The sequence below is a fragment of the Anguilla anguilla genome, chromosome 17, assembly GCF_013347855.1.
Source record: "Anguilla anguilla isolate fAngAng1 chromosome 17, fAngAng1.pri, whole genome shotgun sequence".
Lineage (NCBI taxonomy): Eukaryota > Metazoa > Chordata > Actinopteri > Anguilliformes > Anguillidae > Anguilla > Anguilla anguilla.
In genome coordinates this window covers 21,820,017-21,846,313 of record NC_049217.1, presented here as the reverse complement: position 1 = coordinate 21,846,313, position 26,297 = coordinate 21,820,017, and the positions used below count along the sequence as shown (strand labels likewise).

The following is a 26,297-nucleotide window of genomic DNA, read 5'->3' as shown; positions in this document are numbered from 1 at the left end:
CATATTTCAACGAAAGTGGTTTTATATCATTTTTGATATGACACCTATTTCTACAAACCAAAATATATTTCTTTTTTTTTTTGGCTTCATATTTCAACACATCATGATTTATCATGAAGGGATGCTTTGGTTTCAGGTTTTCCCCCTACAGGATAATAATCCACCATGTTGCACACAGTAGTCTGAATATTCACATTCACATTTCTTTCGGGCTCAAAGTCTGTTAGTGCACACAGAAGCAGGGGTAGTTTTCAGCACTTTGCCAGTCTGCAGTTATAAACTTTCTGTTCTTTAATTCCTCTGCTATACGACGATGTCACTGAAGGAGGGAGTTCTAGAGAAGAGAATGTTACCTGTTCCTGAGGTGCAGGCGTAACGGCCGGGAACACGAGAAGTGTCGCTTAAGACTGGCCCACTTGCGTTCTGTTTCTGCCTGGTACAAAAACAGTAAGAAACTACCATGGAAAAGACCCAGCAGCACTTGGATCCTTGGATCACATCTCAGAAAACTCTTCCCGTTCTCTACGGGTACGCTGCTGGACCAGTCTGCGCGTGAGTCAGGGTACTCAGGGATGGGGCAAGTGTAACCCCCACCCCCCTCTCCTGTGTCCCGTCCCACTGGGGACTTTTCCGTTGACACCCAGCCATCCACGGGGGCTCCTCCACCCCGACCCCACACCCACGATCACTGCCTCCACCACTCCTCCTCCTCCTCCTCCCTGGCTCCTCCCTCTAAGAGCCCACGCCGAGGGCCTTCTTCATGTGCTCGTACACCACGTAGGAGATGCTGACCGCGGGGATGACCTTTAGGAAGTTGGGGGCGATGCCGCGGTACAGCCCCGGGACGCCCTCCTGGGAGACGATGTGCTTGAACTGGCCCAGCATGGAGAGCTTGGGGGCGCCGTCCACCGAGGCTGCGGAGGAGGTCAAAGGTCACCGCCGGCACGGCGTTCCACACACACGCTTCCCCCTCACTCTCTCAAGCCCTCTCTTCCACACTCTCCACCTCTCATTCCCTCCTTTCCCTCCGTCTCTCATTCTCATTCTCCCTTCCACCCTCCCACGCTCTCTCTCCCTCCCACCTTCTCTCTCTCTTACCCTCTCTCTCTCCCTCTCACCTGCTCTCTACCTCCCTCCATCCTTCCCACATTATCTTTCCGTCTCACTCTCTTGATCTTCTCTGTCCCTTTTCTCTGTTTCTCTCTCACCCCCTCTCCATCTCTTTCCCTACTTCCTTCCCCCTCCCTCTCCCTCTCTCCAGCTCTCCTCCTCCTCCATCCCTCTCTCCCTCCCTGAGGTGACTCATTTCCCATACACCCTGTGCTCTCTCACCTTGGGCTTGCATGCGGGTCCTGACCAGAGCGAGCGGGTAGCTGGCCAGCTGGCCGCAGGTGCTGGACACGGTACCACAGCCCAGCAGCACCAGAACCCCCGGGTCCGGTGAGCCCGCGGAGTACCGCTGCAGCCAGGCGTTCTTCAGGGTCTGAGAGAGAGGGAGAGAGAGAGAGGGAAGGAGGGGGGAGAGATAGAGAGGCAGAGGGGGGAGGGGGGAGAGATAGAGAGAGAGAGGGAAGAGGAGGGAGGCGAAGGGAGAGAGAGAGGGAGAGAGGGAAATAGCAAGAGACAGAAAGGGAGAGACAGATAAACAGAGAGAGAAAGGGGGAGGGGGAAGAGAGAATAAAGAGAAACATTTTAAAATTAGGATACAGAAAAACCTGTTCACTCCTGTGGGATAATCAAATGGACAGCAAGCAGGGCTCTGCAGACAGTTAATAATAGTCTGTTTTTGTAGAGGGGTCAGGAAGATACTAGATGTGCAAGATGAGAAAGAGAAAGCAAACCTGGTAATTACAGCCATCTACAGAACTGCTGCAGAGCACACTGACACCCTCAAGCAAAATTTTCCCACAATTTTCACAAGGATGTGCTAGAGGGAATTCTTTAGACATACACTGAATGAAAAACATATACTCAGAACCTGGGACTTCAGAAGTAGAACAGGAAAAACAGACAACCCATTAAGGGTCAAAATACAGGGTCAAAGCGGCATATTAGAACTCTTAAATACACACAAACACGCACGTACCTCATAGACGGCAAGGTCGATGCCAGCGTAGGGGATGATGCCCAGGGTGTTGGGTATGTAGCCTCTGTAAAATGCCAGCACGCCCTCGTTCAACAGGATCTTCTTGGCGCAGTCGCCCATCCCAGAGTACTGTCCCGTCTTGCGCAGGGTGAGCCGAGTCTTCAGAACCTGGGTCCAAACAGCAAGCCAGAGATTTTACCAGGCCGTGGCAAGACCGGCTCGACCAGCAGACGCCGATCTACCTCCAGCTGCACTGTATGAGATTTGTTTCCACTAAATATCTAAATATCTGTCAAATTCTAGCCAGTGACAAGTTGAACTGCTGTACACTAACATGCATATTTACATGCTCAAAAAAATGAGTGCCCTCACTGACTAAACCACCTGGACACCATAATAAGTATCACGTGCACAATCATTACCACCACTGTGACAGCCATTTTGAGCTTTTGAGTGTAACACCGGAGTAGGAACAGTGAATGGACAGACAGATTCGGGCAGAGAAAGGAAGAGAGGAGAGAAAGAGGAGGCAGTAGCTGAAGCCTCAGCGCTGGGCGTCATACAGGACATCGCGCGGAGCGGACATCGCTGACCCCGGGCGTGAACTCTGACCTCCATGGGGTAGATTATGGTCTGGGCCGTGGCTCCGGCCAGCGACCCCGCGATGAACCGCTCCTGGACTTGCAGGGACGCGTTCGTGTTGTTCCCTCTCATCAGCCGTTTAATCTGGACGGGGTACAGAGGGGAAGTGGGGGGGGGGAGTGAGGAGGACAAGGTGAGGGAGCGAGTCACTTTGAGGGGAGACGGGGGTGTGGGGGTACAGGCAGACATGGAAGATTTTGGGATGTGAGGAAGTGTGGTGAGCGTATGGCGGTAGTAACGCAAAGACAAAAAACACAGGTGGGCGAAGCAAGGGGGAGCGGGGACGGACGAACGGACGGACGGACGGACAGACAGGCGGACGGACGGGGCTCACCTGCTCGTAGGCCATGAACTTGATGGCGGACTCCGGGGCGATTTTGAGAACGTTGATCCCGTTCCCGCGCCAGAGGGACCGAACACCGCCCTCCTGCACCATCCCACGCAAACTGGTCCACAGGTTACCCCGGGGGGTCCTGGAGCCGTGAACCTGTGGCACAGCACAGGGGCGCACAGAGGACCACAAGCTAACAGGGTTGATCACACTCCACCCATTGCGCTGTCTACACCAGTATGCGCGTCAGCGACACGGAAGCACCAACACTGTGATAACTGCACCGGAAACACAACACAACACCGATTACACTGTGATAATAACGATGCAGCACGCCGGGTTGACAACTCTGCACTGGTAACAGTAACAGTATTGGACACCTCTGCACTATTAACATAATGTGAATGTCCACCTGTGCCAAAGATGCCCTCACCTGTAAGAAGACCTTGAGGCGATCCAGGGGGGCCGTGCCTGTACGTGACACGGCCCCCGCCATCGCCCCCGCCATGAGCTGCCTCCACACCACCCCAGACTTCCTCTCCCGCTCCGAAAACTCGTCTGGAACAGTCAGATGCTCACCAATGTCGAGCATCTAACACAGAGAGAGGGAGAGAAAGGGAGAGGACAAGAAAGAAGAGAGCGAGAGGGGAATTAAGGAGAGGCAATTATTCTATAAGCAGGAATAATGGAAATAATTTCTTGTCCTTACAATGTTCAAATAACGCCTCCTCAGGCATTTCATGCAGCACTACTCATTCGGCTCATAAATTACTCATGAACTTGGCAAACTTTAGTAAAACTGTTTCAACTTGCAGAGGACTGCTACACTTCTGGATATACTTATACCCTTGTGGAATTATTTCGTCACTACGGAATTTCATGCGTTTTCATTTATCTGTGACGTCACGGACACCATTGTTTCGCAAGAAGCTAGAGACAATCACTGACTATCAAGCTATCGCTCACTGTTCGATTGAGTTCCAGTTGCAACTAAAGTTATGTCGGAGTTATGGAGTTCCGGCGGTGGAATAGCAAACCGCAAAAAGACAAATTTCAAAATAAAGAAGGCAGAGCTTAGAACGGGGAAAAATCTGCTGTCGCTTTTGCTGATTTAATAGTCACAAATTAAATTATATGGATGGAGTAAAAACAGACGTAGCCTTTTATATATCGGCTACAATTATCAAATAGCTTTTGTTCTCGTGCAGTCAATTTGAATCACAGGGCTTCCAACTTGTGTACACTGGCTGCAGTGAGATCTTCCATTTGAAACCGTTTCGCATGCACGCGCAAACGCTTGTATACAAGTATACATCTTTTGCGACCTTAGGTTTTAAAAAATAAGACAACCTTTTAAAAAAAAATTCAATGAATTTATTGACAATCGATTATGAAGTCAATAATTGCAATAAAACCATGAATTAGCAATTAACGTCCCGTATAGGTTACTCAAAGTCGCGCAGACAGCAGGGATCAATGTGACTGATATAAGTGTAGCAGGAAAGTTGAGGCGGTCTATTAAGCGATCTAAAGGATTAGTGGACGGTTTTTGTTTATCATGTAGGCCTAATCTGTAAATAGATCTTGCGTGACGCGTGAGATTGCATAAGGGAGTGTGAGATTAAGGCTGCAAGCGTGTCATGCCAGATACGTGAGACTTGGCAACCCTAGTGTCAGTCCAGCTGCGGTTACCATCTGCCTGAAGTCGAGGTCCGCTTTCCGCCTTCACGATTCGTTTGCAAATAATTCGGCATAACACAGCAATTTGTGATTCGCATTTTTACTCTGTCACGCACTTTAAGATACAATTTTTGCATATAATGTGTTATTATGTACCGACGCCGTTAAAATACATTTGTCGTGCTAACATGAGATTAAATAAATCTGTGTTTAAAGAGTAGTCCAACAATAACCGTTCTTGAACTACTCAAGCAATCTTGTTAAAAAGGGAAACCAAAATGTGCCCAGGCTTGTTGCCAGGATGATTTAGCTTCAGGATGGAAACATCAAGAATGATCTCATCCACTTCAAGCTAAGATATTAATTAGGCCCAAGTTTCTTGTCCCAGGATACTGGAGCAGTGCAAGTGTGCACACCTAGTTCAGCGAACCCCACACCACCACAGGCAACTTAAGTAAGTAGGAATCACACTGGTGTGAAGTAACCTATGCATAGCCACAGTGGAATGTCTACAGGTGCACAGACTGACCAGAGAATGTTTCCAGAAGTAGGCAATGTCCTCCACATTGTGGATGGGGTTGAACAGGAAGTGATCTCGCCACTCGTTCCAGTCGATGGTCATGGTTCCGTCCTTGTCCATGCTGACGGGAGAAACAATGAATGACAACAAATACAGACACTACCCAAACAATATACAGATCACAGATGACCATGTATACACAAAACAGGCAGACGAACACACAAACACGCACAGACACACGCACACACGCGTGCACACACACACGATATGAAACGCACAAACACACACGCACCTCTGCAGTATTATGGAAGCCTGCTCCACAGACACATCCACTCCCAGGTTGTGCAGACAGCGCTGGATCTCCCCCAGATCTATGTGACCTGCAACACAACCCCCACAGCTATGTTTGTATCAGCACACCAGGACAACACTGCCAATGCAGGGATGGATTCTTACACCCAAAATCAGGCAATCCAGTACCAATAACCACACATGGGTCAGATGCTTTATTTGAAACATTTTAATCCTTTGGACACCAGTAAAATCCCTGCAGCATACTGCCCATGTTGAAACATTCATCATCAATATTCACAGAAAAATTCTGCCTACCACAATACGCTTTGGTTAGCAACGTGGCACACCGAAAATTCTCAGTGACCTTCAGGAGAGGTATATCATTTTAAAGAGCGAAAATATTTCAAATGTCTTTGCCCCAATCTGCTAAATAGGTACACAGTAGGGCACCTGGGGAGATGTGTTCTGACTGGAGAATGAACTGAAGAATTGTAGTTCTAAAATCCATGATGGCAAGTGGAGAAGCCTGGCCCTCCATCAAAGTTGTTAATTGCATAATTCAACCCAAATATAATGTAAAATCAAAGTGGGATACCATGTGCTTGAGGTATTCTGCATTTGTAATTAAGATAGACAAAATATTCTGGCCAGTGAATGAAGAGCTTTGTGAGTGCACTGTGCTGTGAGTATATCCAGTGAACACAGAGCATTGTGAGTGCACTGTGCTGTGAGCATATCCAGTGAACACAGAGCTTTGTGAGTGCACTGTGCTGTGAGTGTACCCAGTGGACACAGACCATCGTTGTTGTGGTCCAGAATGCGGAACATGAGCTGCAGTGCCTTCTCATGGGCCCGCAGGTATTCAGTGAACTCTTCAAAGTCCAGCTGGCCATCCTTGTTGGTGTCTCCTGCCTGCACTATCTGCTGGGCAGGGCAGACAGAGAGAGGGAGAGGGGGAGAGAGGAGGGGTGCCACACGATTAGGAAAAAGGGAGACGCAGAAAGAGGAGGCCAGCATTTCTTACAAAAAGAAAAAAACAGCTCCAGACCAGCAGAGCCAGGTCAGGAAAATATGCAGACTCACTCTCACCCTTACTCACACATACAGACAGACAGACATACAGACAGACATGCAGCTCCACTCATTTGGTGAAAGTAATCCTCCACTGGCCTCATTCACTCCATCTACAGAGGGAGAGACTGCCAAGGCTTTTTTCAGTAAGGTTAAGTAGACTGTGCAGAGACAGCACATAATTTTGTCTGAAGTAATACTGCCAGCCAAAAGACTCCTGTTTGGATGTCCCAGGGTTGCAGTGGAAATATGTTGCAGAGTAAAATATGGCAGAAGCACCTCATGCAGGTCCTGTGAAAACTGCCCTATCATTTAATCAACTGCACTTAATTGCATGCAGAAATCAATTTTAAAAAAACTTCAGTGAGCACAGTGATGTATGCTAACTGAGGTATGGAAGAAGTGCCTTTTCTAAAAAAAATCTTTGAATTTCAGGTTCCTTTCTTTTTAATGGGTTAAAGATTGCACACTGAAAGCGCATGTAAACATTAAAAAATCTTAGCCAGCTGAAAAAGTTACCCTTTTAACAAACCAAAAAGCAATTGATAAAACCGAATGTATGAAACAAACATTTCAAAAGAAGAAACATTTCTTGCTAATAAACACACAAAGAGAAATACACAACATAAACAACATCAACGCTTTCTATCAGAGTGCAACAAAGTTCTCCTCGCATTTTAGTGGTGAAACTCCATTCACAGCAGGGATCTCAAACTCAAATCCTTAGTGTCTGCTGGTATTTTAATGTATTCCTGCACTTTGGCAAAGTGCATAATTTAAATCCTTCCTTCCAAGGCCTACATTAGCTGCTGATCTAAATGGAAACCACAAAAACCAGCAGTGACTGCAGCTCACCAGGACTGGAGTTTGAGACCCCCTGTTTGGCTGCTTCACACCATTACTGAATGAACCCTGATCATGTGCAATAGAAGCCTTATCAGAAGCTGGCGTCAGATGCAGTAAACAGTAGTAACAGAGTACCCACACGTGCACATGCACACAGGGGTGGAGCTAAAAGGGGTATGAGCTTTCCCAGCCACTAGCAGGTCACACAGGCCCATACAGGTGTGTGCATGTGCATGTGTGTGTGTGTGTGCACGTGCATGTGCATGTGCACGTGGCTCATTTCCCACAGTTCTTTCCCTGAGAAAATAAATTCTAGAGATGTCCCGGCATGCACACACATACTACAGGGAACGCTCTCTTCTCCTTCTCCTATTCCAGGTAGGAAGTGACAGATGAGGTCACGGGTTCGAGTCAGGAAGCACAGCGGGGCGTGCACGGCCACAGCTCCCAGGGCTGATCGCAGGCAATGGCCCCTGTTACCGCCCTTATGGCCTGCATTCTGACACCAGTACACCTGCTTCTGTTACTGAGGAAGAGTTTGGAGAAGACAGCGCTGGGGGAAAGTTTGAGTGATGTAGTAAAGCCACATTCATTAAAACTGCTGCTTCCAAAAGGCTAGACTTTTGTTTTTTGTTATGAAGGTCTCCCACTCCCAGGAAAAAAAGCGTTTAACAGAGTTTAATAGTTCAATAGAATTCTAAATTTTACTGAAATAATCAGAAAATAAATAACATTTCCTGTTCGTGGGTGACAGTGCACTGTAATGTTGTTATAAATTAAAAACAAGACTGATATCCAGCTGTATCAATGACTGCATGCAAAAAGGTAACCTGTATAAGTCACTCTGGATAAGAACTTTTGATAAAGGCAAAAAATTATATAAATCCATAAAAATATGAGCTCATCATTTACCTACAGCTAGAGAGTATCCAGCACTGTCAAGCCTGAACATGAACATCTCATGGGTTTCTGCCTCTACTACAGGACCTGCAAGCAGTTCAAAGCATTGAAAACTTTACAACAGACATACTGGGAATTTTCTTTGATCTGCCATTGTATACAGTTAATAATTAGCAATTATAAACTACTCTGAATACACCATGTCCTTCTTCAGCAAGGTTCAACTTCCTTATGACCTCACGCTTCATCTGGTGGCTTAAGAAGTTTGTGAAAGAGTTTCCAGTTGTGAGTACTGAGTATTACCAAAGACAGCTGCTGCCTGCGACAAAACAAAACATGTGCACTGGACTTTATTTCCTGAAAAAAAAAACTTTGAAACAAAACCTCCATTTGGAGAGCCAGCTCAGCTTCCTTAATACGAATAATTTAACAGTCAGTGATATCGACCACCGTCCCAGTTCCACGTTCTTCATGGGCGTGGCCACAATGAAAGACAAACCACCAGCATGCAGTCTTGCCCAATCCTGACCCCTCCCCCCGGGCAATTTGCAACATCTCGCTGCACTGTGCTGTGCAGTCACCGTTCTGGAGAACTGCACGAATCACACAGGTGGTGAAGCCTCTACGTGCCCGGGCCAGCCTCTGCCCTTGCTGCAGCAGCCAATCACAGTCAGCACTGGCACAGTCAGGCTTCGATTTCAGAAGTGCTTTGGCTCAACGTGCTACATTGCAGCCCAGCTCAGCACTGCCGTAACAAAATAGGCTCCATTAAAGTGATTAAATAGGCCAGTTAATCAATGCATTTGCTTGCAAAAAAGCAACGTGGGCAAGCAGAGGAATAAATAAGACTGACCGCTCTCTCAGCCGTCAGTGCCATAGCTGTGTTTTCCACTTGCAGCCTTGCGGTAGAATATAATTCTCATTGTCACACAATCCTTCCATGTAATTATTCATAAACTAACTTCCGCCGGCTTTTTTTTTAAACATGAGAGTATTTAAGTTTTATATCTTGGACAGTTTTTGCCCACATCTTGATAACAAACAACCAAAGCTAAATTTGTAGCAGTGAGGAAAAAAACATATTTTCCACAGCAAACAATGACAGGATTATGCTAGCACTTAGCCAATACATTTTCTTTCCATTTCTTTCCAGAATGACAAGAACGGCCTAGTAACGTATGGCCTTCAATGATTCTGTTATTTAATGTCGTTCAACACCATAGACTTTGCAGCTGTGCACCACAGTACAAAATGAGAATGTTCTGCTTAAGAAAATAAACTGCACTGCACTCCATTCTCCATCTTTTCAAAGTTAGTACTTCATGTTTGAGTGCCCTATTTTAAAAAAGCGATAGATATCTGAAAATCAATATCTTTTTTTATAAGTGGGGCAACATCATTTTTGATTATGACAATTTAGTCCAGTCTAGGTTTTGAGATGTACAGCTCAGGTGGTGAATCCACGCCACGTACAGCGCTTGTGTTAACAACAGACACATGCTGAACGATAACAGTTTACCGCAACAGATGCTATTGATGAAAGGATTACATCAAATTACAACATAATCCTGATGCTTCAGATATCAGAGTAAAAGACTGACATTGCAGCAGTCACCTGTGAAAGTGTGTTTGGGTGTTAAGAGCAGCACATACACATACGCACTCCTTTTTCCAGCAGGATACCATGATCACGGAGACCAATAATGGTTCAGTGCTGTTTTACCCTTAATAGAGATGGTGTGCATTCTCCGCTGGTCATGAAACCCTTATTCATTAGTGCGATGCATCCACATTATTAAGGTACCACAGAGAACTACCACCACAGCAAAAATATCAACTCCTTATCAGCACATAAGTTCCTCCATTCTACTGCTTCTTATCATTACCATTGAACTTCTTTATCACCAAAGTTCATTCTGAGCAGAACCTCCCTTAACTGACTCAAAGCTCACTCCTGACGTGGGAATATCTCTCTGATACACACACTCAGGGTTCAACTGTTGACAGAAACACGTGTGTTCTTTGGAGATGGTAACCAGCTAAAATAGTCCACATTTATGACCCTGTGAATGCAATGGCATAGCCATTTTACCCCACGAATGACCTGCCATATTAAGTTAACAGCTCCACTGCAAGCCCACAGCCCAAAGAAATGTCATGGCTTCGCCAGGTCCCCAGGGAATGAGCACAATATTTTGAATAAAGGGGTTGTGCTACAGCATTAGACATCAGAAAACTGAAATATTCACCTCACTATTTCAAGGTTTCTGTAAATTAACACCAGGGTCAACCAAAGAAGACCATCGTTTACCAGTTTGGTTTTTTGCGAAGTAGTCCAGTCATTGCAGTACCAATTGTGAAACATTATTTAAGAGGAACTATCTGCCTTCTTTCTAGATAAATTGCAAGGGCACATTTCCAGTCAACTTCTTAATCAGAGACGGAATAAAACCCACACGCTGATTCTAACTGAGGAGATGATCTCACTAGAGTATCAAAAATAGAGCGGCGTTCTTTCGCTTGAGAACACACCGCGAGCACATCTACAGCTCTAGAAATGGGCTTCTTAGGCTATTTACGGGAGAAAATGAACACTCCCTTTGGCATTCCAAGTGGCCTCAATTTGACTATCGGTACTTTTTATTGGACTGTTATTACTTTGGGAACTTGTATTGTCTTGACTGGGATCAACACAACTGTTAGTTCCCTCTCATAGCCCAGAATCTCCGACAACTGCGCAGCTGACGCAGTGGTGCCTCGGGACAAGTGTCAACACACGCTTTCACTTCACATCACACCACACATGGAAATTTACACATGAAGCAGGGTGATACTAGGCTACGTGACACCAGGTCAATCGCTGTCCGATGACAGTGCCGGTGACGGGGGAAATTGTTAGCTACAAATTTTCACGCCTTTATTCCATAGACCGTCTTACCTCCTCCACATTGCTCCGAAGGAAACCCCGAGCCGCCAATCCGGTCCGCAGCTCGTTGACGTCGATCCGCCCGTCCTTATTTAAATCTATTTGCTCGAACAATTCGGCCCATCGTTTCTCCCGCTCAGGGTCAGCGGCACCGTTGTCTTGACAGAAAGCCCGGCTCCAACCAAGACAGGACCGTGTCCTGGTATCGCCCATGTGAATGTGTAAGTTTTTGAAAATTCTTTTTAATATAACTGAATTCCGCGAGCACCGCTGTAGTCCTACATATGAATGAGAACTGTCACATTCCGGTCAACCCGCGGTGGCACCGCCTTTATCCGCAGTAACACCGAGGTATACGGGCGAGGGAACTGCGAAGTTTGTGGATGTAGGCTAGAAGTCCGTTTCCACAACAGATCACCCACTGAGCGAACAAGCCGGCTCCTCTTCCTTCAGTCCCTTGGAGCCCAGTCGAAGCAAAACCCGCAGGCTATGAAATCATGGAGGAGTCTAGAATGAAAATATCTGATCCTCTTTCGTCCACGTCTGCCTCTGCTGCGAGTGCGAGGTTTAGGTAATCAGGCCAGCATTACCGAGAATCTACACCGCGTGAGAAGGAAAGGTCCTTGAAATTAATATTTATCCCCCTATCCGTTACATTGCCCGTAGTAACAGCAACAGCCCCAATCCACGGGTTTATTTGGAGGAATTAGCCTCTTCGTCACAAAGTAGTCTTGTCTGTTGTGTTAGGCGAGTTACAGCGCACCGTTAGAAATATGACTGCATGTCATATTTACCGCATTACAGTGCACTGGTGAATTAAGAAATATGTGCCGGGTGATAGCGTTCAGCCAACCGGCGGAAATTTCAGTCTATCCCAATGAGAGATTTATTTCCGGTAGTCCGCGTTGGCCCTCAATTTGTGAAAATAGGGAGGCAGTCATAAAACATCTCATTTTTCCTCATCTTTCTTCCTCATTCCTCGGTCTTAAAGATCGTTTCGGATCGAATTCGAAGGTGAACAGGAAGATATCGTCTCGAGTCTCCACCGCAATACAACAGCAAGTAGGCTGATAGCGTGCTAAATCTGCGCTATGCCGTGCATGTCCAGTAGAGTGCTCACACTATGCACGATTAGCCTACTGCAATATTATCCTGGTGTAATGTGCACTGTGCAGTAGCTATAGCGTGTGTTTAGGTAATCGTAGCCCAAAAAGAGTAAAGTGAATCGATACTATCACAAGAGAATGTAGATTTCCAGCGATTAATTTTGCTGCATCAGTTCGTAAGCTACCTTCGAATTCTATTTAACGCAGGTGGCCAACTCACTTCCTCCACAAATAACAACACAGGCTACACAACATGGAAAACCCGTCCAGCCATCACAGTAAAAAGTCGCGATTCCCAAGTGAACTTCAGCAAAATGCTATTCCAAAACTGTTCCTGCTGCAAAAAAAAATCACTCTGAATGTTTATGTTTACAAATATTTCGTTAGTCAATATGCTATCCTCCCCGAACAAACACCAACGGGCTGTTTCTTTGTGAAGTCTTAGGATAAGCGTTTAGGCTGTTGCTAAACTAGTCGTAAACTTTCTCACGCTAATTAACGTTTGACATTTTGTATAGCTATGATAGGCTACTGTTCGTAACACTATATGATTCGTACCCAACAGGCTAAATAAACGAAATAAGCGGCATTGTAGTGGTTGTTGTCCTTTTTTAAAAGTCTCTTGAATGGATCAGTTTTTCACCTTTAGTGACCTACAATTAGGCTAAGTCACGTAGGCCTATGCGTTTCAAAAGAAAGGTGAAAAATCAACTCCAACTTCCTTTGTTTGTACAAGGATAAGCATATTTGCTTTCTGCTAGTTTACTCGAGCATATCATTTTGTTGCAAGTAGCTCGAGGGGCCAGTATCGCAGCCTTCAACTTTCCAACCGGTTTATCGTCCTAAATCACCTGTCTGTGCAGTAGTGGAGCCACTTGCTAACATATGACTTGCCAACTGGTCGTACATGTGATGAGCCAGTTTGTGCGTGTTTGGGTGTTCACGCGTGCGCGTGAATCCTGGTTCATAGAAGAAAAATACTCCCCAGTATTTTGTTCCGATCACCTGAATTTGCTAATTATCACAATTCTTCAGCCTGGAGGTAGAGCTTATTAGTTAAACAGACTGACTGAAGTCATGGAAGAAACACATTGTAGGACTTTCACTTACGGACCCCTGGACTTTCCACCTCTGGAAATGAACGGGGGGTGTGATAAACCGCGATAGGCCTCGTTGACTGGTCGGCTGTTGCCTACCCTACCATGTGATGAAACCATCCTTCTTAGCACGAGAGTGAAGAATGAGCTGTATAAGATAATGCAGTACAGCGGTCAATCGTTATTGAAGTGCATTGTGCTGTGCTGTGGAGCAGAACGATTAGCCAGCAGGGTTACTGAAGACTAGAGCAGTGGTTCCCAACCTCGGTCCCGGGGGATCAGGTGTTTGCTGGTTTTTGTTCCAACCAATCCCAGAATTTTAACAAGCTGTTCCATTTTCTTTTTAGGCGCTTTTCATGTTTAGAGGGATTACCCTTTTAAGCCTCGTTATTTCTGAAATAGCTGCGCATGGCCTGAAGAATAGAAAGTTTAAATTGTGCTTATTGTACTATATTACAAACAATTACGTAAAAAGATGTCTGTATTTGTAACTTATTAACTTAAACGCTGAGGTGAATCAGCAGGATCCTAATTAGGTTGCTGAACACTTGTGTTTTAGTTTTTCATATTTTTCCCCCCTCAAACTTGACACAATGTAAGTTTGGCTCATTGTCATTTGCGTTGTCTTTGAATTTTTTGCTGTCTACTAATGATTACTTTTTTTTTTTTTTTTTACAAATTGTGTTACCATTTTTATGTAATAATTTTCAGTACCACGATAAGCACAATATGAACATGTGACTTTTATTCTTCGTGGGGGGCGTGCATAGCTATTTCTGACACAATGTCCCTAAGAGGGTAAATGATCCCTATAAAAATGAAAAGCAACCAATTAATAAAAAATTAACAGCTTGTTAAAATTCTGGGATTGTAATTGAGGATGGAACGAAAAGCAGCATATCACGGGTCCCACGACCGAAGCCGGGAACCACTGCTGCGGAGCGCATTACAGGCCATTCTTTCGCTAATGCGCTAAAACTGCATAGACTGCTCAAAAGCACACTGCAATTCTCGTGTCCGCTGGTCTCTCTGGGCACCTCAGACGATTTTGTCATTTAACGAATTGTATTAGGCTACAGGTCCATTGGGCTATTGACAGTTAGGTCGTTTTTGCATGCACGGCTTCGCCCAAGACCGCTAGCCGTGCGCGCCGCCCCCCTGCCGCTGAACGCTATGGGGTTTTATCGAGGTATTAAGGAAGGATATAATGGAGTTTGAACGGTGTGACGCGCAATGCCTGGAAACAACACAGTCAGCATTCGTAGGATAGAGATTATACTGACAGACACTAAGAGGAGACAATGTGCATCGTAATGAGAATGAAAAAACACAGTAAGAAGCCCTGTATGGCTACCGTTCAAAGGTAGAAATGTAGGCATAAAATATATTAGTATATTAAACGCTATATATTTTAAATGTCTAGGGTAGCCTAGCTAAACGATTTTTTTTCGTAAACGCAATCGTACGGGTGGATGAAGTAATATACTGTATCGCACAATTACATAAGTACTGCCTGTATTACTATATGGCCCATGCATTAACTGCAGATTGACGGTGACATTTATACTTCCATAGACAGCCTGTACACCGAAGTGTTTGACTTGTATCTTTATATTTTTATCACTTCTAATATTTTACACACACCACCTGCATGTTGTATGAACAATGATGACATATTTGCATACACAACCATGTCCGTTTTCCACCCTCTGATCAATCAATATCCCACATTTCAAAAATGTAATTCCCCTTTAGCATGTCATGTATTGTAGACGTACATCATTATTTTTGAAAACTTTATTTTAAAGCGCTGAACATATTGCTGTCCAACTTAATCCGAAAAGGGCCGGTTCGGTCCAGGTTTCTGTGCTAGCCCATGCAGCACTAAGGCACTTGATTCTACTGATCAAGGTCTGATTAGTTAATTACTTTAAACAGGTTGTGTAGTGCTGAGCTAAAACCAAAACCAGCACCCTTTTCGTATAAGATTAAATTATACTGTTAAAATGCCACAAATTGATAAAGTAAAATAAATTACAGCTGATCAACTAATACATAGAATTGGACTGGGTGTGAAATGCAGAAGTGGAAAGTCCAGGGGTCAGAAAGTAAAGGTTCAGCCATGTGTTTCTTCCACCCATTAACTCAGCCGGCTCATTTCACTGATTAGTACTACATCCTGGCTGAAGAATTGTGCTAATGAGCAAAATCCTGGGGAGGACGTCTACTCTCTGAACCTCGGTTTTCCACCTGTGGTGAAACGGTAGCCCAACGACGTGTAAACCACCCTTTCGAGAAGCTGATTGGGTTACGGTAGCTGGCGGGACGTGGGTTCAGAGTGACCCGGTTACCCCGGAAACCGAGGCCCGGGCGCGTTCCAGGGGTGTCGCTTCGGGCAAGTATGGTCTGCGAAGCTTCCAGGCTCCTCGCGTAGCTTTAAATAGATCCGGCCGTATGAAATATTGTGGCAACAATTCCTGGGATACTCCCGAGATATAAACACTCAAGTTCAGCGCTCTGAGAGACGTTCACCGTCACGCTGCACAACAGTCACGGAAGTGACTTAACAAAACCCTTTTTTGGAGCTGCCTTCAGTGTATGTGATAAGTTGGCATATGTCTGTTTTTGACAGTTGGAACTATTTTTGAAACAATAATAAAAGGTATTGAAAGCCATGTGTGCATAAGGTGATGGTGAAGGTGAAGTTAAAAACATGTAAATTATCATTAAAATAAGTGCATTTATTGAATTCGGTAAGTCATTTATTAATATCTAGGAATACAGACGTTTAATTGGCATAATGCAACATTTTAATGAACTTAGAAGGCAAACAAAACAAATGGCTCACAAAACAGCTCAATTTACTGACACTGACAAGTAAGGTTGTGCACACGCACGCACGCACACATACACACAAACACACACACACACGCACACAAACACAGAAACACACACAAACACAGAAACACTCACACACACACACACAGACACACACACACACACACACACACACACACACACGTGTGACCCCTTCACTCTTCAGTCCCTATCCTCCCTAACTGGGCCTTTGGAACTCGTGCTCCTCTCTCTGCTCTCGCCTCTTGTGGCCGGGGACCATGCGGTGAGCCCGATCGTCCCCTTGTTTGTGCGACTGAGCCACAGAATAACGACGCAGTTAATAACCCTAAGGCAGTACATCTCCTCCTGACTTCCGAGAGCCCGGCTATGTGTGAAGGGGTGGGGGGTGGGGGGTGGGGGGTGTATTAACTGTCTGGCTCAGAACAAACGCCCCGTGGGGTGCAGGTGTCGCCCACTAGAGGAGGAACATGACGGAACCAAAGTGCGGCGTTTTCTCAAAGCTGGGCCCTGTTTCTCGAAGCAGGACTACGGAGTTGACTGTTTGTATTGCACGTACAAAAAAGAGTAAAGTGTACAATATGCTCTGGATAAGGGTGTCTGCTAAGGAAGTAAATGATCTGGATGGGAGAGGACATAATGTACAGACTATTAGAGCACCCATATCATATACAGATCAGTGATGCAATCCTTTTACTGCTCTGCCACCCCCCCCACCCCCCCAGTGGTGGAATAATCTACAATCAGGACAGGAGAGCCACTTTCTCCACAGACCCATTTAAACTGCACCATGACTCAATTAATGCTGATAATTCTGCATGGGTTTTTACGAGCTGTAGCTATTTTCCATTTAGAACTATATCCCTTAACCGTTTGCTTCCTAGTAATACTACATCCTGTATGTCCCCTTTGTGCCTATTGTTGATTGCCACAATTGGTTGTCACCCTGGTGACTTAAAATGCTGGCTCTTACATAAGTAACTCTGGTTCAGAGCATCTGCTAAATGCCTACATGTAATCTGATGCGCGCACACACACAGGAGGTCAACGGTAAAGAAAACAGTAGGTTTTAACAGCCTTGGCCAACGCTAGTCCGGGAAAGCCACAGTCTGCCTTTTTTTGGCCTCTTCTAAAATTACCATTAGTGAGTGGCACCCGAGAGCTGAATATTATTCAGCCCATTTAACATCCGAGTTTTGGCTTCTTTTGCTGAGAATAATGCCAGTCTGTCACCTGGGGGGGTTGGAAATAAGCCTGCCAATCTCTGACGCAGAGCCCTGACAACTGACAAATGCCGTCGACACGTTTGGCCGCTATCTCTGCAGCCATGCGGGCGGCGAATGATGTGTCTGTCGGGGCCTGCAGAGGCCTGCAGAGGCCTGCATGGGCATCGCGTTGGCACCCACCTGGCCTTCAAAGGCACTTGGGGTGGTGGTGGTGGGGGGGGGGGGGGCATCATTACTGGTTTTTTATTTTGACTGAAAAGACTGGGTGGAACCTCACAGCGACGGTCGAGAGCTCACAGCAAGGAGAGTGCAAAAATACAGCTGAGAAATACAAACCCATCTCTAAAGGGCTTCACGCCTGAGAGAGCACGAAGCATGAACACATTAAAACATCTTTTTTTCCCCCTTTGTCAGTGCTTTGCCATGTTGACTGGGGAGCGACAAGACTCTTCAGAACTACGGGCGACCGAATCCCACGGTAAGTTGCGCAGACGGGTCTGTTGCTCTGGGAGACCGTGACTGCAATAGGTACTGACATTCGCTGAACTCAGACGGGGGGGGGGGGGCAGAAATGTCCCTCCCTCCGTGCACACGGACGTACGCAGTGAGCAAACTCTCGAAGGCATCGCAGGCCTCAGCTCTCTCTAGGGGGTCCTAAACGCACTGCGTCCTTTCCGAGTATTCAAATTTAAGATTTAAGCACAACGAAACCTCCGGTGGCACGGTTAGTCTGTCCTGAACACTAGCATTGCTTGCCCGGTCATGTGTGTCAGGCCTGACAAATACACCTGTTTACAGCCACGCTCTACTCATGAGATAATCCCTGCGCAAAAAATTGAGCGATCAAATATAGCGACTCACCCCTTAGTTACAGTGATTCTCATTGCATAGGGGACATGTGGATGATAGGTAACAATGGTTTCTAAAATGGGGGGGGGGGGGGGGGGGGGGGGGGGCGGGGTCCGGGGTCCGAGCATAATTATCTCATTATTGTGCATGGCCGCCACCAGACAATGCGCGACTGCACAGGCCTTTGGGATTAGCAGAGCACCTGGTCTGGAAAGCCGCTGTGGCTGAGCTCGGTCATCTTCGCTGAAGGAGGGAAAGCATCGTCACGACTGAAGTTTGGGCCGAGCTCCAGTCAGTCAGCAGCTTTTTTAAAAAAGCACTTTTTAAAGAGCACAGGTTTCTTTCAGGCTGTGTGGGAAAGAGAAAAAGCTACTTCTGTGATCTATACACACTGTGTGTGTGTGTGTGTGTGTGTACGCGTGTGCGCGTGTGTGTGTGTGTGTGTGTGTGTACTGTTTGCATGCCTGAAACCTGAAGTTGATTTTCAACTTTTACGCTTCCTGCCCCGGAAACAAAGCTGATCAATGAAAACTGCCCCATTTCAAAAGAAGAGTTCCAGTCTTTTTTGGAACATACAAGTCTGTGTGGTTTACCAAAAGGCATTCCTCTGAGAAATTACACCTTTGTGGGGGTGGGGGGGGGGTAAGGGAGCAACGTCTCTACAAGGGCATTTGGCCCAAATCAAGGATGGATCACACAACAGGCTATGACTGCTCCCATTAGTTTACTTTGTCAGAAAATCGAATAATTTAACCCCATTTGTTTACAGCATATATTTACATGTTTAAAAAACTAAACTCAGTGGGACAGCAATCGGGCTGCACCAGGCTGAGCTGTCATTCATATTAACGGTGAAGACTTCTGCTCAAAAGGCCAATCCCACTGCACTACTCCCAGGCGTGATACCTCCTGGGATCCAAGGCAGAATGACTTCATAAGGTGACCGAAAACACCCAGCATGATGTTGCACAACATTACAGAGCGCCACGTTCGATAGAATCATACTTAGCGTTCTGGAAATGCCCAGGGGATGACTAACGACGCTCGGAGTCTAAACACTTCCCACAGAAAGACTGGATGTTTAACGGACGAGGTTTTAGGTACCCTGCAAATTCCATCATATAAATCAAACCGACTGCTCTGTGGATATGAATTCAGAGCCCCACACCGCTGCCTGTTGTTACACTACATTACAGGCATTTAGCACACACTCTCATGCAGAGCTGAACGGTGTTTGTATTAGTATTTTATAGAATTTAATTCAGCCGGATACACACTGAAGCAGTTCAGGTTAAATACCTTGCTTGGGAGTACAACAGCAGTGCCCTTTAACCTTTAACCTTTAACTTACAGCCCAGTGCCCAAACCATTATGCAGCACTGCCTGCCTTGCTTTTGACACAGTGTATACTGTGGCAGCATTGTGCAAAGAGGACTCGGTGCCAGAAATGAGCAGTATATCATAGAAAGAAAAAAATAATAAGTATCACAGCTAAAGAACCGGATTCAGGATGATGACTAAAGCCCCATTAAACTAAACCACTAGGCTGTCAGCCAACTGCTACATTATAATTTTGCAATTGTCCTTCATTCCACAGCACTAGTTAATGTTTCTCAAAAAAAAAAAGAGGGAATTCAAGTTCTAACGGATCCCGAACCACAGTGCTACCGAAAGGTTACTGAACGGTCAAGGACTGCTGGGAAAGGAGCTCAGATACCGTAAGACGGCGGCGCGTGTGGAGTCTGCGCAGTCCGTGTGTCTGTATCGCTCTGCGGCCCCGGCTTCGGTTGTGCGTTCCACGATGTACGCGAGGGAGAGAGACGGCTTCCTGCGCGGTGTTCCTGGCATTCGTAGTATTGTATGTGGGTAGGAGCGCACGTTACGGTGGCGCCGAGGCGTAACACATATGCAACATGAAAAACAGCGCCACTTCAGTCAGCCTTTCTCGCCATCTGCTCTCCGTGTAGACTGCAACAACGCAGTGAAATCATTTTCATTTAAAACTCGAACAGAGTTTATATGAGTCGAGAGAGATGAACACTTAACAGAGTAAGAACGTTCTCGATCAGAGTTCATTTAACACAAACATTTTACTGTGCGCACGGGCCGATTTAAGTTATGAATACATCAACAATTGGGTTCAGCTCTCACCATGTTCATAAAACATTTACCTGCACACTGGCAAATGAAATTTATGAAAATTTACGAGGGGTGTTATTTCATCTCCATAAAACAAGTCTATTAAGCATTTCATCAATGTAAGCAAAAAAAATTAAATAAAAAATCAGTAGAAAATGCCCAATTCAATAATGGTAGTCAGTACTGATTCCTAATTGATAACCTTATTTATTACTGAGCAGTCAGCCAGTTATTTTAGCCTGCATATTTTAACACATTGCCTTAGTGTTATTCACTGTATCAACTGGCAGACTGTCATGGTCTGTTCCAGACATGAGAAGAACATTCAGTATTTACATTTCTACTGAGGCATTCACAGCATTGTTGCTTGTAAATAGAACACTTCACCCAGTAAACTTTAAAAAGGGGCAGTCCAGTCTCCTGCACCACAAAGGCGTGGAGGATGAAGGTATTACTGATGGAAAGGGAGTCGACAGAAGGACAGAGATGAGGAATACTGCATGTGTGTGTGTGTGTGTGTGCGTGTGTGTGAGTATGTGTGTGTGTGTGTTGATTGGAGGTTGTTATCTCAGGGAGGTCTACTGGAATGGTAGGCATATATATTTGGTGCAGCTGCTGTCTCTGGCCAGCAGGGGGCCTACAGGGCAGTGAGACGCCCAGTCAGTGCAGCTTGCAGCTCAGAGGGCAGGAAGACACCCAGCTCAGTAATGATTCCCCCTGTGATCAGCTGGTGGGGGGTGACATCGAAGGCTGGGTTCCACACCTCGATACCTGCAGAGAGAGAGACATAGAGAGACAGAGGGCGAGTAAGCCAGAGGGGGAGAGAGAGAGAGATAGAGAGATAGAAAGTGAGGGAGAGAGAGGGGCGATGAAGAGCAAGAGAGAGAGATTAGATGGAAACACAACAAATTTAATCATAGAAAACACACTGTATATGTATATAAATCTGGTCACAGAATTCACAGTTTTAGCTTCTCATTGACCTGTCCTGCTCTCTCCTCTTTTCATCTTTATAGGTAAGTTATCTCTCCCCAACCTGCTTTCCCCGGTTCTCTCTCTAAAACTTTTGTTGGGTGTGCCTCCTCCCAAACTCAGCCTTTACCTGGAGCAGCGAAGGGCAGGCCGCCAATACTAGTCATCTCCACCGGGGGGCGCTCTTCGATCACAACATGCCTCCCGCTCTCCAGGCTGAGGTCACATGATGTGCTGGGGGCCACCACGTAGAACGGTATCCTGTGGTGCCTCGCAGCGATGGCCAGCTGGTAAGTGCCAACTTGGTGGGCGGTGTCTCCATTGGCGACGACCCTGTCGGCCCCGACTACGACCGCTACGAACAGAGGGGTTGACACAATCGCTACCACATAGCACCTCAGACGTACAGGATACCATGAAAACTCCATGTGTAATACAGAGTCAGACACACACCCCAACACTGCCACAGGTTAACACTCCACTCAGAGTGAATACAGAGCATAGTATCTCATGGGTCTGTGGAATCTGCTGACATAACCAAGGCCAGGTAAAGGGGTGGCAGTATAGTGTAATGTTTTGGCAACTGTGCTTCCAACTCTAAGGCTGTAGGTTTGATTTGATTTGCCCAGGTAGGGCACCACTGTTGTACGCTATACTCAGTGGCAGGGCTGTGCAGAGACCTTTTGAGGGGCAGGTGCTGAAAGTGGCAAAAGGGCACACCAACCTAGAAAAACTTTTACTACACCCAGTTATTGTAAAGAATACATGTAATGAAATGTAACGTAAGGTAATCTAATATAATTTAATGTCAGGGAGGCGCACCTGTGATGGCCCTCGCTCTCATGGCGACGGCCGCGGCGCTGTCGGTGATGAGGGTGGCGGGCAGGCCCTCTGCGGCGGCCTCGTGAGCAGTGAGCCGGGCGCCCTCGCCCCCGGGCCGCGTCTCGGTGCAGTAGACCCTCTTCAGCCGGCCCAGCGCGTGCAGCGAGCGCACCACGCCTGCGGGACGACGGAGACGTAGCCGACGTCACTCACACAGCCGCGCGCGGAGAGCGAGCGCAGGCGAGCGACGCCACGGCAACGCGAGGTCACCCCTCATCGCCAAAATCGCAGATAAATGCCGTCGTACCGGCAGCCAGTGAGAGATGAGTTTAATTGTTCGTCTAAATTATAATTTACTGCAGTGAAATATCTGTGGGAGCATGAATTTAGCATCCAACCACAGCGCCAGTATGAGTTCGTGACAGTGTCTCAGAGTGGGTAGACAGAGTTAACATTAGTCACAGTACGAACAGATGGTTTGCTGCTTTCACAATGCCTGGCAAAGCTCATTTAATAGCATACTGGCAAACAGTGTGTGTTGTCAAAGCATTTTTAAAAATCAGCCGTGGATGGATCTCTTCAGGCTATACTGGACTAACTATCACCACTCTGCGGTGCACTCCCAATCTGGGATCACTCTTATCGCTTACATCACTCCACTTTGATCCTGTACACCTTTCATGTTACATGTACCTTCATCCAGCACTAATATTGTCGTTATCTTGATGTCATGGCCTGTTGTCATGCCTCCTAGCTTGACTTAACATTACTCTGACCTAGCCTATGCTTACCGTGTGAACTGGACTTCATGTGTTCATGTCTATGAATAACTTACATAATGAGCATTGTACCTTATCGGACCTGTGTTTTGTAGTTGTTCCAATGACCTTCAGTATGCACTTATTGTACATTGCTTTGTATACAAATGTAATGTAAAATGGCAATAGATCAATTATAAAAGTAAATATAACTGACCCTTAATAACTGAGAGATCATTGACTTGAAAAGACAACAAATAAAAAAATATATTCAGGTCAACTGCGCAGAATTTTCAATTATGAAAATAAAATGTTTGAACTCAAATACAACTTCAATACCTGTATACACCTGCTTTCTCTCTCTTCCCTCCCTCTACTTCCTGCTCTCTCTAACTTTCCCTCTCTCTCCCTTTTCTGTCTCTCTCCTTCCTTCCATCTCTCTCTCTCTCACCCAGTGCGGTGCCGTATCCCGCTGTTGCCAGGGACCCCGTGTTGCCGTGTGTGAGGATGGTGACGGAGTCTTGGGGAACCCCAGACAGGATGTGCTGCGCCCCGTAGTTCCCCATCTTCTGGTTGTCGTCGATGTCCCGCTGCAGCATGGCCTCGATCCAGCCAATCACGCTGTGTGGCACACAAGCAAGCAGTGGGTACGCCATAATGCTGGGCTGTAACTGGTCTGCACTGAAACTGAAGTTCTCATAAGATCCGTTTCAGATACAGAACTACTAATCTCCTCAAAAAGGCTAAGTTGTTTGATAAATTATGGCACCTCTTCGGTCCTGGCTGCAATGCTCTTTCTCTCTCTCTCATTCTCTCTCTCTCTCTCTATCTCTCCCCCCATCTCCCTCCCTCCCTCCATCCATTTAAATCTGGTTAAATGCAATGGTGTTTAACTGGCAGGACAACCAAAGCAGTGTTGTGAAAGCACACATGAAACGTGAAGTATGACATTGACACCATTAACTATGGCTATGTTAAGTGACACGCGGACGTGCCTATATCAAAACAACAGCCACGACAACAATAATAATAATTATTATTATTGTTATTATTATAAAAATGTACAGGCAAGTAAAACAAATAATGCAGGTCATTAAGTACCTCTCTGTCAGCTCTTCCGTTGTCCTCTGTGTGCTCTCTCTCTCCGTGAATTCCAGCAGTTCTCCTGCGGCCCGGGCCATGTTCACAGCTGTGGGTCGGGCGGACGTCAGGACGGCTAGCGACTTTCGTAAGAAGGGCACCAGGCTGTCCCCCCTGATCCCGGCCCGCAGCTCCATGGCCACACTCAGACACCCCACGATGGCGATGGCTGGAGCACCCCTCACCTGGGACACGGGGGGGTTAGAGCGCTCTGTGACGCCTGGACTGGGGGACTGGCCAAATCATGAAAACATACAACATGGGGGAGGGGGTCCTGGGCAGCCCATCCTGTTTAAGGTGGGGCCCAACTTTGTGGTGTCGAACCGTGCCAGTGTGGACCGCAGGGCAACAGCTGGGTCTACCCTCACTCAGCGATGGAAGGGCTTTGGCCAGGATGACAACGTCTCATTGCACACCAGCGACCTCCACTGGTCAATTGGGCACTCGCAGTTTGCCGGTTGAGCAGCACAGGAAGCCTCTTCCGCCGACTCGAGTCCGTGGGCCTTGCACAAGCTCTTTGCAAGCCCTGGCCCGCGAACTGCAGTGTGATAAGAAGGGGCAGCTGACATTGTGTGTTTTGAAGGAGAGCACATGTGTGTCTGCGTTCTCCCAAACTGATATTGCAAATGTTTCAGCAATAAACACTGATGAAGAATACAATTAATTGAAATGTATTCTTCATCAGTGTGTTTGAATGTGTTTGCATGTAAGAGGACTGCACAAAAATTAAAAAATAAATAAAAATCAGACATGAACAATCCATTGGTGTCATGAGGGAGCGAACTGCCGCAGCGACACTTCATACAGAAGCGTTTCAGAACCGTCGCCGGCCAATCAAAATTGCGCAGATGGCATTTTACCATGGCTGATTATTTTAACGGCTGTAACTTAATTGTTGACGCAAAAGTGTCTTCTTATCGACATTCAGTCTTGACAGTATTGTGACGAAACCGGCCCAGGACCAGTCCAGGAGCTCCGCTAACATACAAAGGAGTCTAGAAGTACAAATAGGCGGGCTATTTTCTTTTAGAATTTGCAGCAGTCTAGCACCGCGTTTGGCTAAGTATTACAAATCAGTAACTTCAGATAAGCAAATTGTTTATTAGCTTTGGCGTTGGTATTATGAACGATAAATAGCTTAGCCAATTTTAGAGCCCATCGCCCTATTCGGGAGTACACTTTTCTCGTTAATGCGTAAATACGACAAATCAACACATTTTATCTCCATTATGGTATGTAGGCTACAGGTAGGTAACCATAGAGACACGCACACGTGCAAGCAGACGTCCGCGTATAAATGGACGAACATCATAATAATCATGCAAAGCTGACCGACGGCAAGTCAATACTGAAACATTCACGTATGCTCAATGCTCAAACAAAGACTGATCCTGCGCACCTATTCAAACAAAGGCAACCGACATTAACCCAGAAATATGAATTGGAAATGAAAACCAATAAAGGCTTTCGGCTGTTCATACTCTTGACAGTGCATCGGTGAGAACGATCCAGGCATACACTGTGGTACTGCGATACACTTCTTACCTTCATGGACCTAATCGCTTCGTACGCGTCCTGGACAGAACGGATCTCTTCATGAACGCTCTGGTGCGGCAGTAGCAGCTGATTAAGAATCTGCAGAGACCCGGGCCGATAACGGATCGCTTCCAGCGTCATGGCCCGTGAATGACACGCAACACAGCTTGCAACCCGCTCCCCACAAACAGACACAATATCACCGGTCCTTCAGTCGATTTAACGATGAACAGTAGTTGATTAGGACCAAGCGATCATGGACACCAGCGAACTACAGATTCCCACTTTGACACATCGAGGCACCACGTGCCTTCTTTTCACCACGCCCACCTCATCGCTCAGCCGATTCATCAATTCTTCACCACTCAAATGGCAACGGCGTCCCATTTGTTTAAGATTTTAACGAGGAAATGATTTCATATTAGCCTCGCAACAATGTAACCAGAAACCGGCTATTCGCACAACAAAGAAAGAAGACTGCATATACTCACCTGTGTGTA

The 26,297-nt window shown here is 46.3% G+C and overlaps 2 protein-coding genes and 1 long non-coding RNA gene across 4 annotated transcripts; 1 reads left to right on the top strand and 2 right to left on the bottom strand.

Moving 5' to 3' along the window:
• Window positions 1–12,932, bottom strand: slc25a23b (solute carrier family 25 member 23b). Its single transcript, XM_035397649.1, has 10 exons — window positions 11,309–12,932; window positions 6,351–6,474; window positions 5,552–5,639; window positions 5,269–5,380; window positions 3,493–3,651; window positions 3,063–3,215; window positions 2,699–2,812; window positions 2,087–2,254; window positions 1,333–1,483; window positions 1–914 (listed from the first exon to the last, which is right to left on the bottom strand). Exons 1-10 carry the CDS (start codon window positions 11,507–11,509, stop codon window positions 733–735), a joined length of 1,452 nt encoding a protein of 483 aa, XP_035253540.1. The 5' UTR covers window positions 11,510–12,932; the 3' UTR covers window positions 1–732.
• LOC118216478 lies at window positions 11,406–24,415 on the top strand. 2 transcript variants are annotated; one of them, XR_004763020.1, is made up of 5 exons: window positions 11,406–11,517; window positions 17,996–18,059; window positions 21,665–21,831; window positions 23,577–23,768; window positions 24,282–24,415. It is a non-coding gene; the product is annotated as an uncharacterized LOC118216478 (long non-coding RNA). The 2 variants fall into 2 exon arrangements; XR_004763019.1 differs by having other exon boundaries at window positions 24,279–24,361.
• On the bottom strand, window positions 20,421–26,169 carry LOC118216477 (methylthioribose-1-phosphate isomerase-like). Its single transcript, XM_035397651.1, has 6 exons — window positions 25,807–26,169; window positions 24,223–24,446; window positions 23,573–23,742; window positions 22,364–22,540; window positions 21,672–21,896; window positions 20,421–21,340 (listed from the first exon to the last, which is right to left on the bottom strand). The coding sequence occupies exons 1-6, from the start codon at window positions 25,936–25,938 to the stop codon at window positions 21,207–21,209; spliced, it is 1,062 nt and encodes a 353-aa protein (XP_035253542.1). The 5' UTR covers window positions 25,939–26,169; the 3' UTR covers window positions 20,421–21,206.
• Window positions 26,170–26,297: the final 128 nt, after the last annotated feature.

Bases quoted from the DNA above. Each gene is read 5' to 3' on its own strand.
- slc25a23b (XM_035397649.1), bottom strand. From the start codon at position 11,509: ATGGGCGATACCAGGACACGGTCCTGTCTTGGTTGGAGCCGGGCTTTC. The intron at 3,652-5,268 runs GTCAGTCTGTGC...TCTCTGTGTTAG, and splicing joins ACTTCTGGAAACATTCTCTG to ATGCTCGACATTGGTGAGCA. The intron at 915-1,332 runs GTGAGAGAGCAC...CCTCCTCCGCAG, and splicing joins GACCCGCATGCAAGCCCAAG to CCTCGGTGGACGGCGCCCCC.
- LOC118216477 (XM_035397651.1), bottom strand. From the start codon at position 25,938: ATGACGCTGGAAGCGATCCGTTATCGGCCCGGGTCTCTGCAGATTCTT. The intron at 23,743-24,222 runs GTACTTAATGAC...TGTGCCACACAG, and splicing joins ACGGAAGAGCTGACAGAGAG to CGTGATTGGCTGGATCGAGG. The intron at 21,897-22,363 runs GTGCGCCTCCCT...CTCTGTTCGTAG, and splicing joins GAGAGCGAGGGCCATCACAG to CGGTCGTAGTCGGGGCCGAC.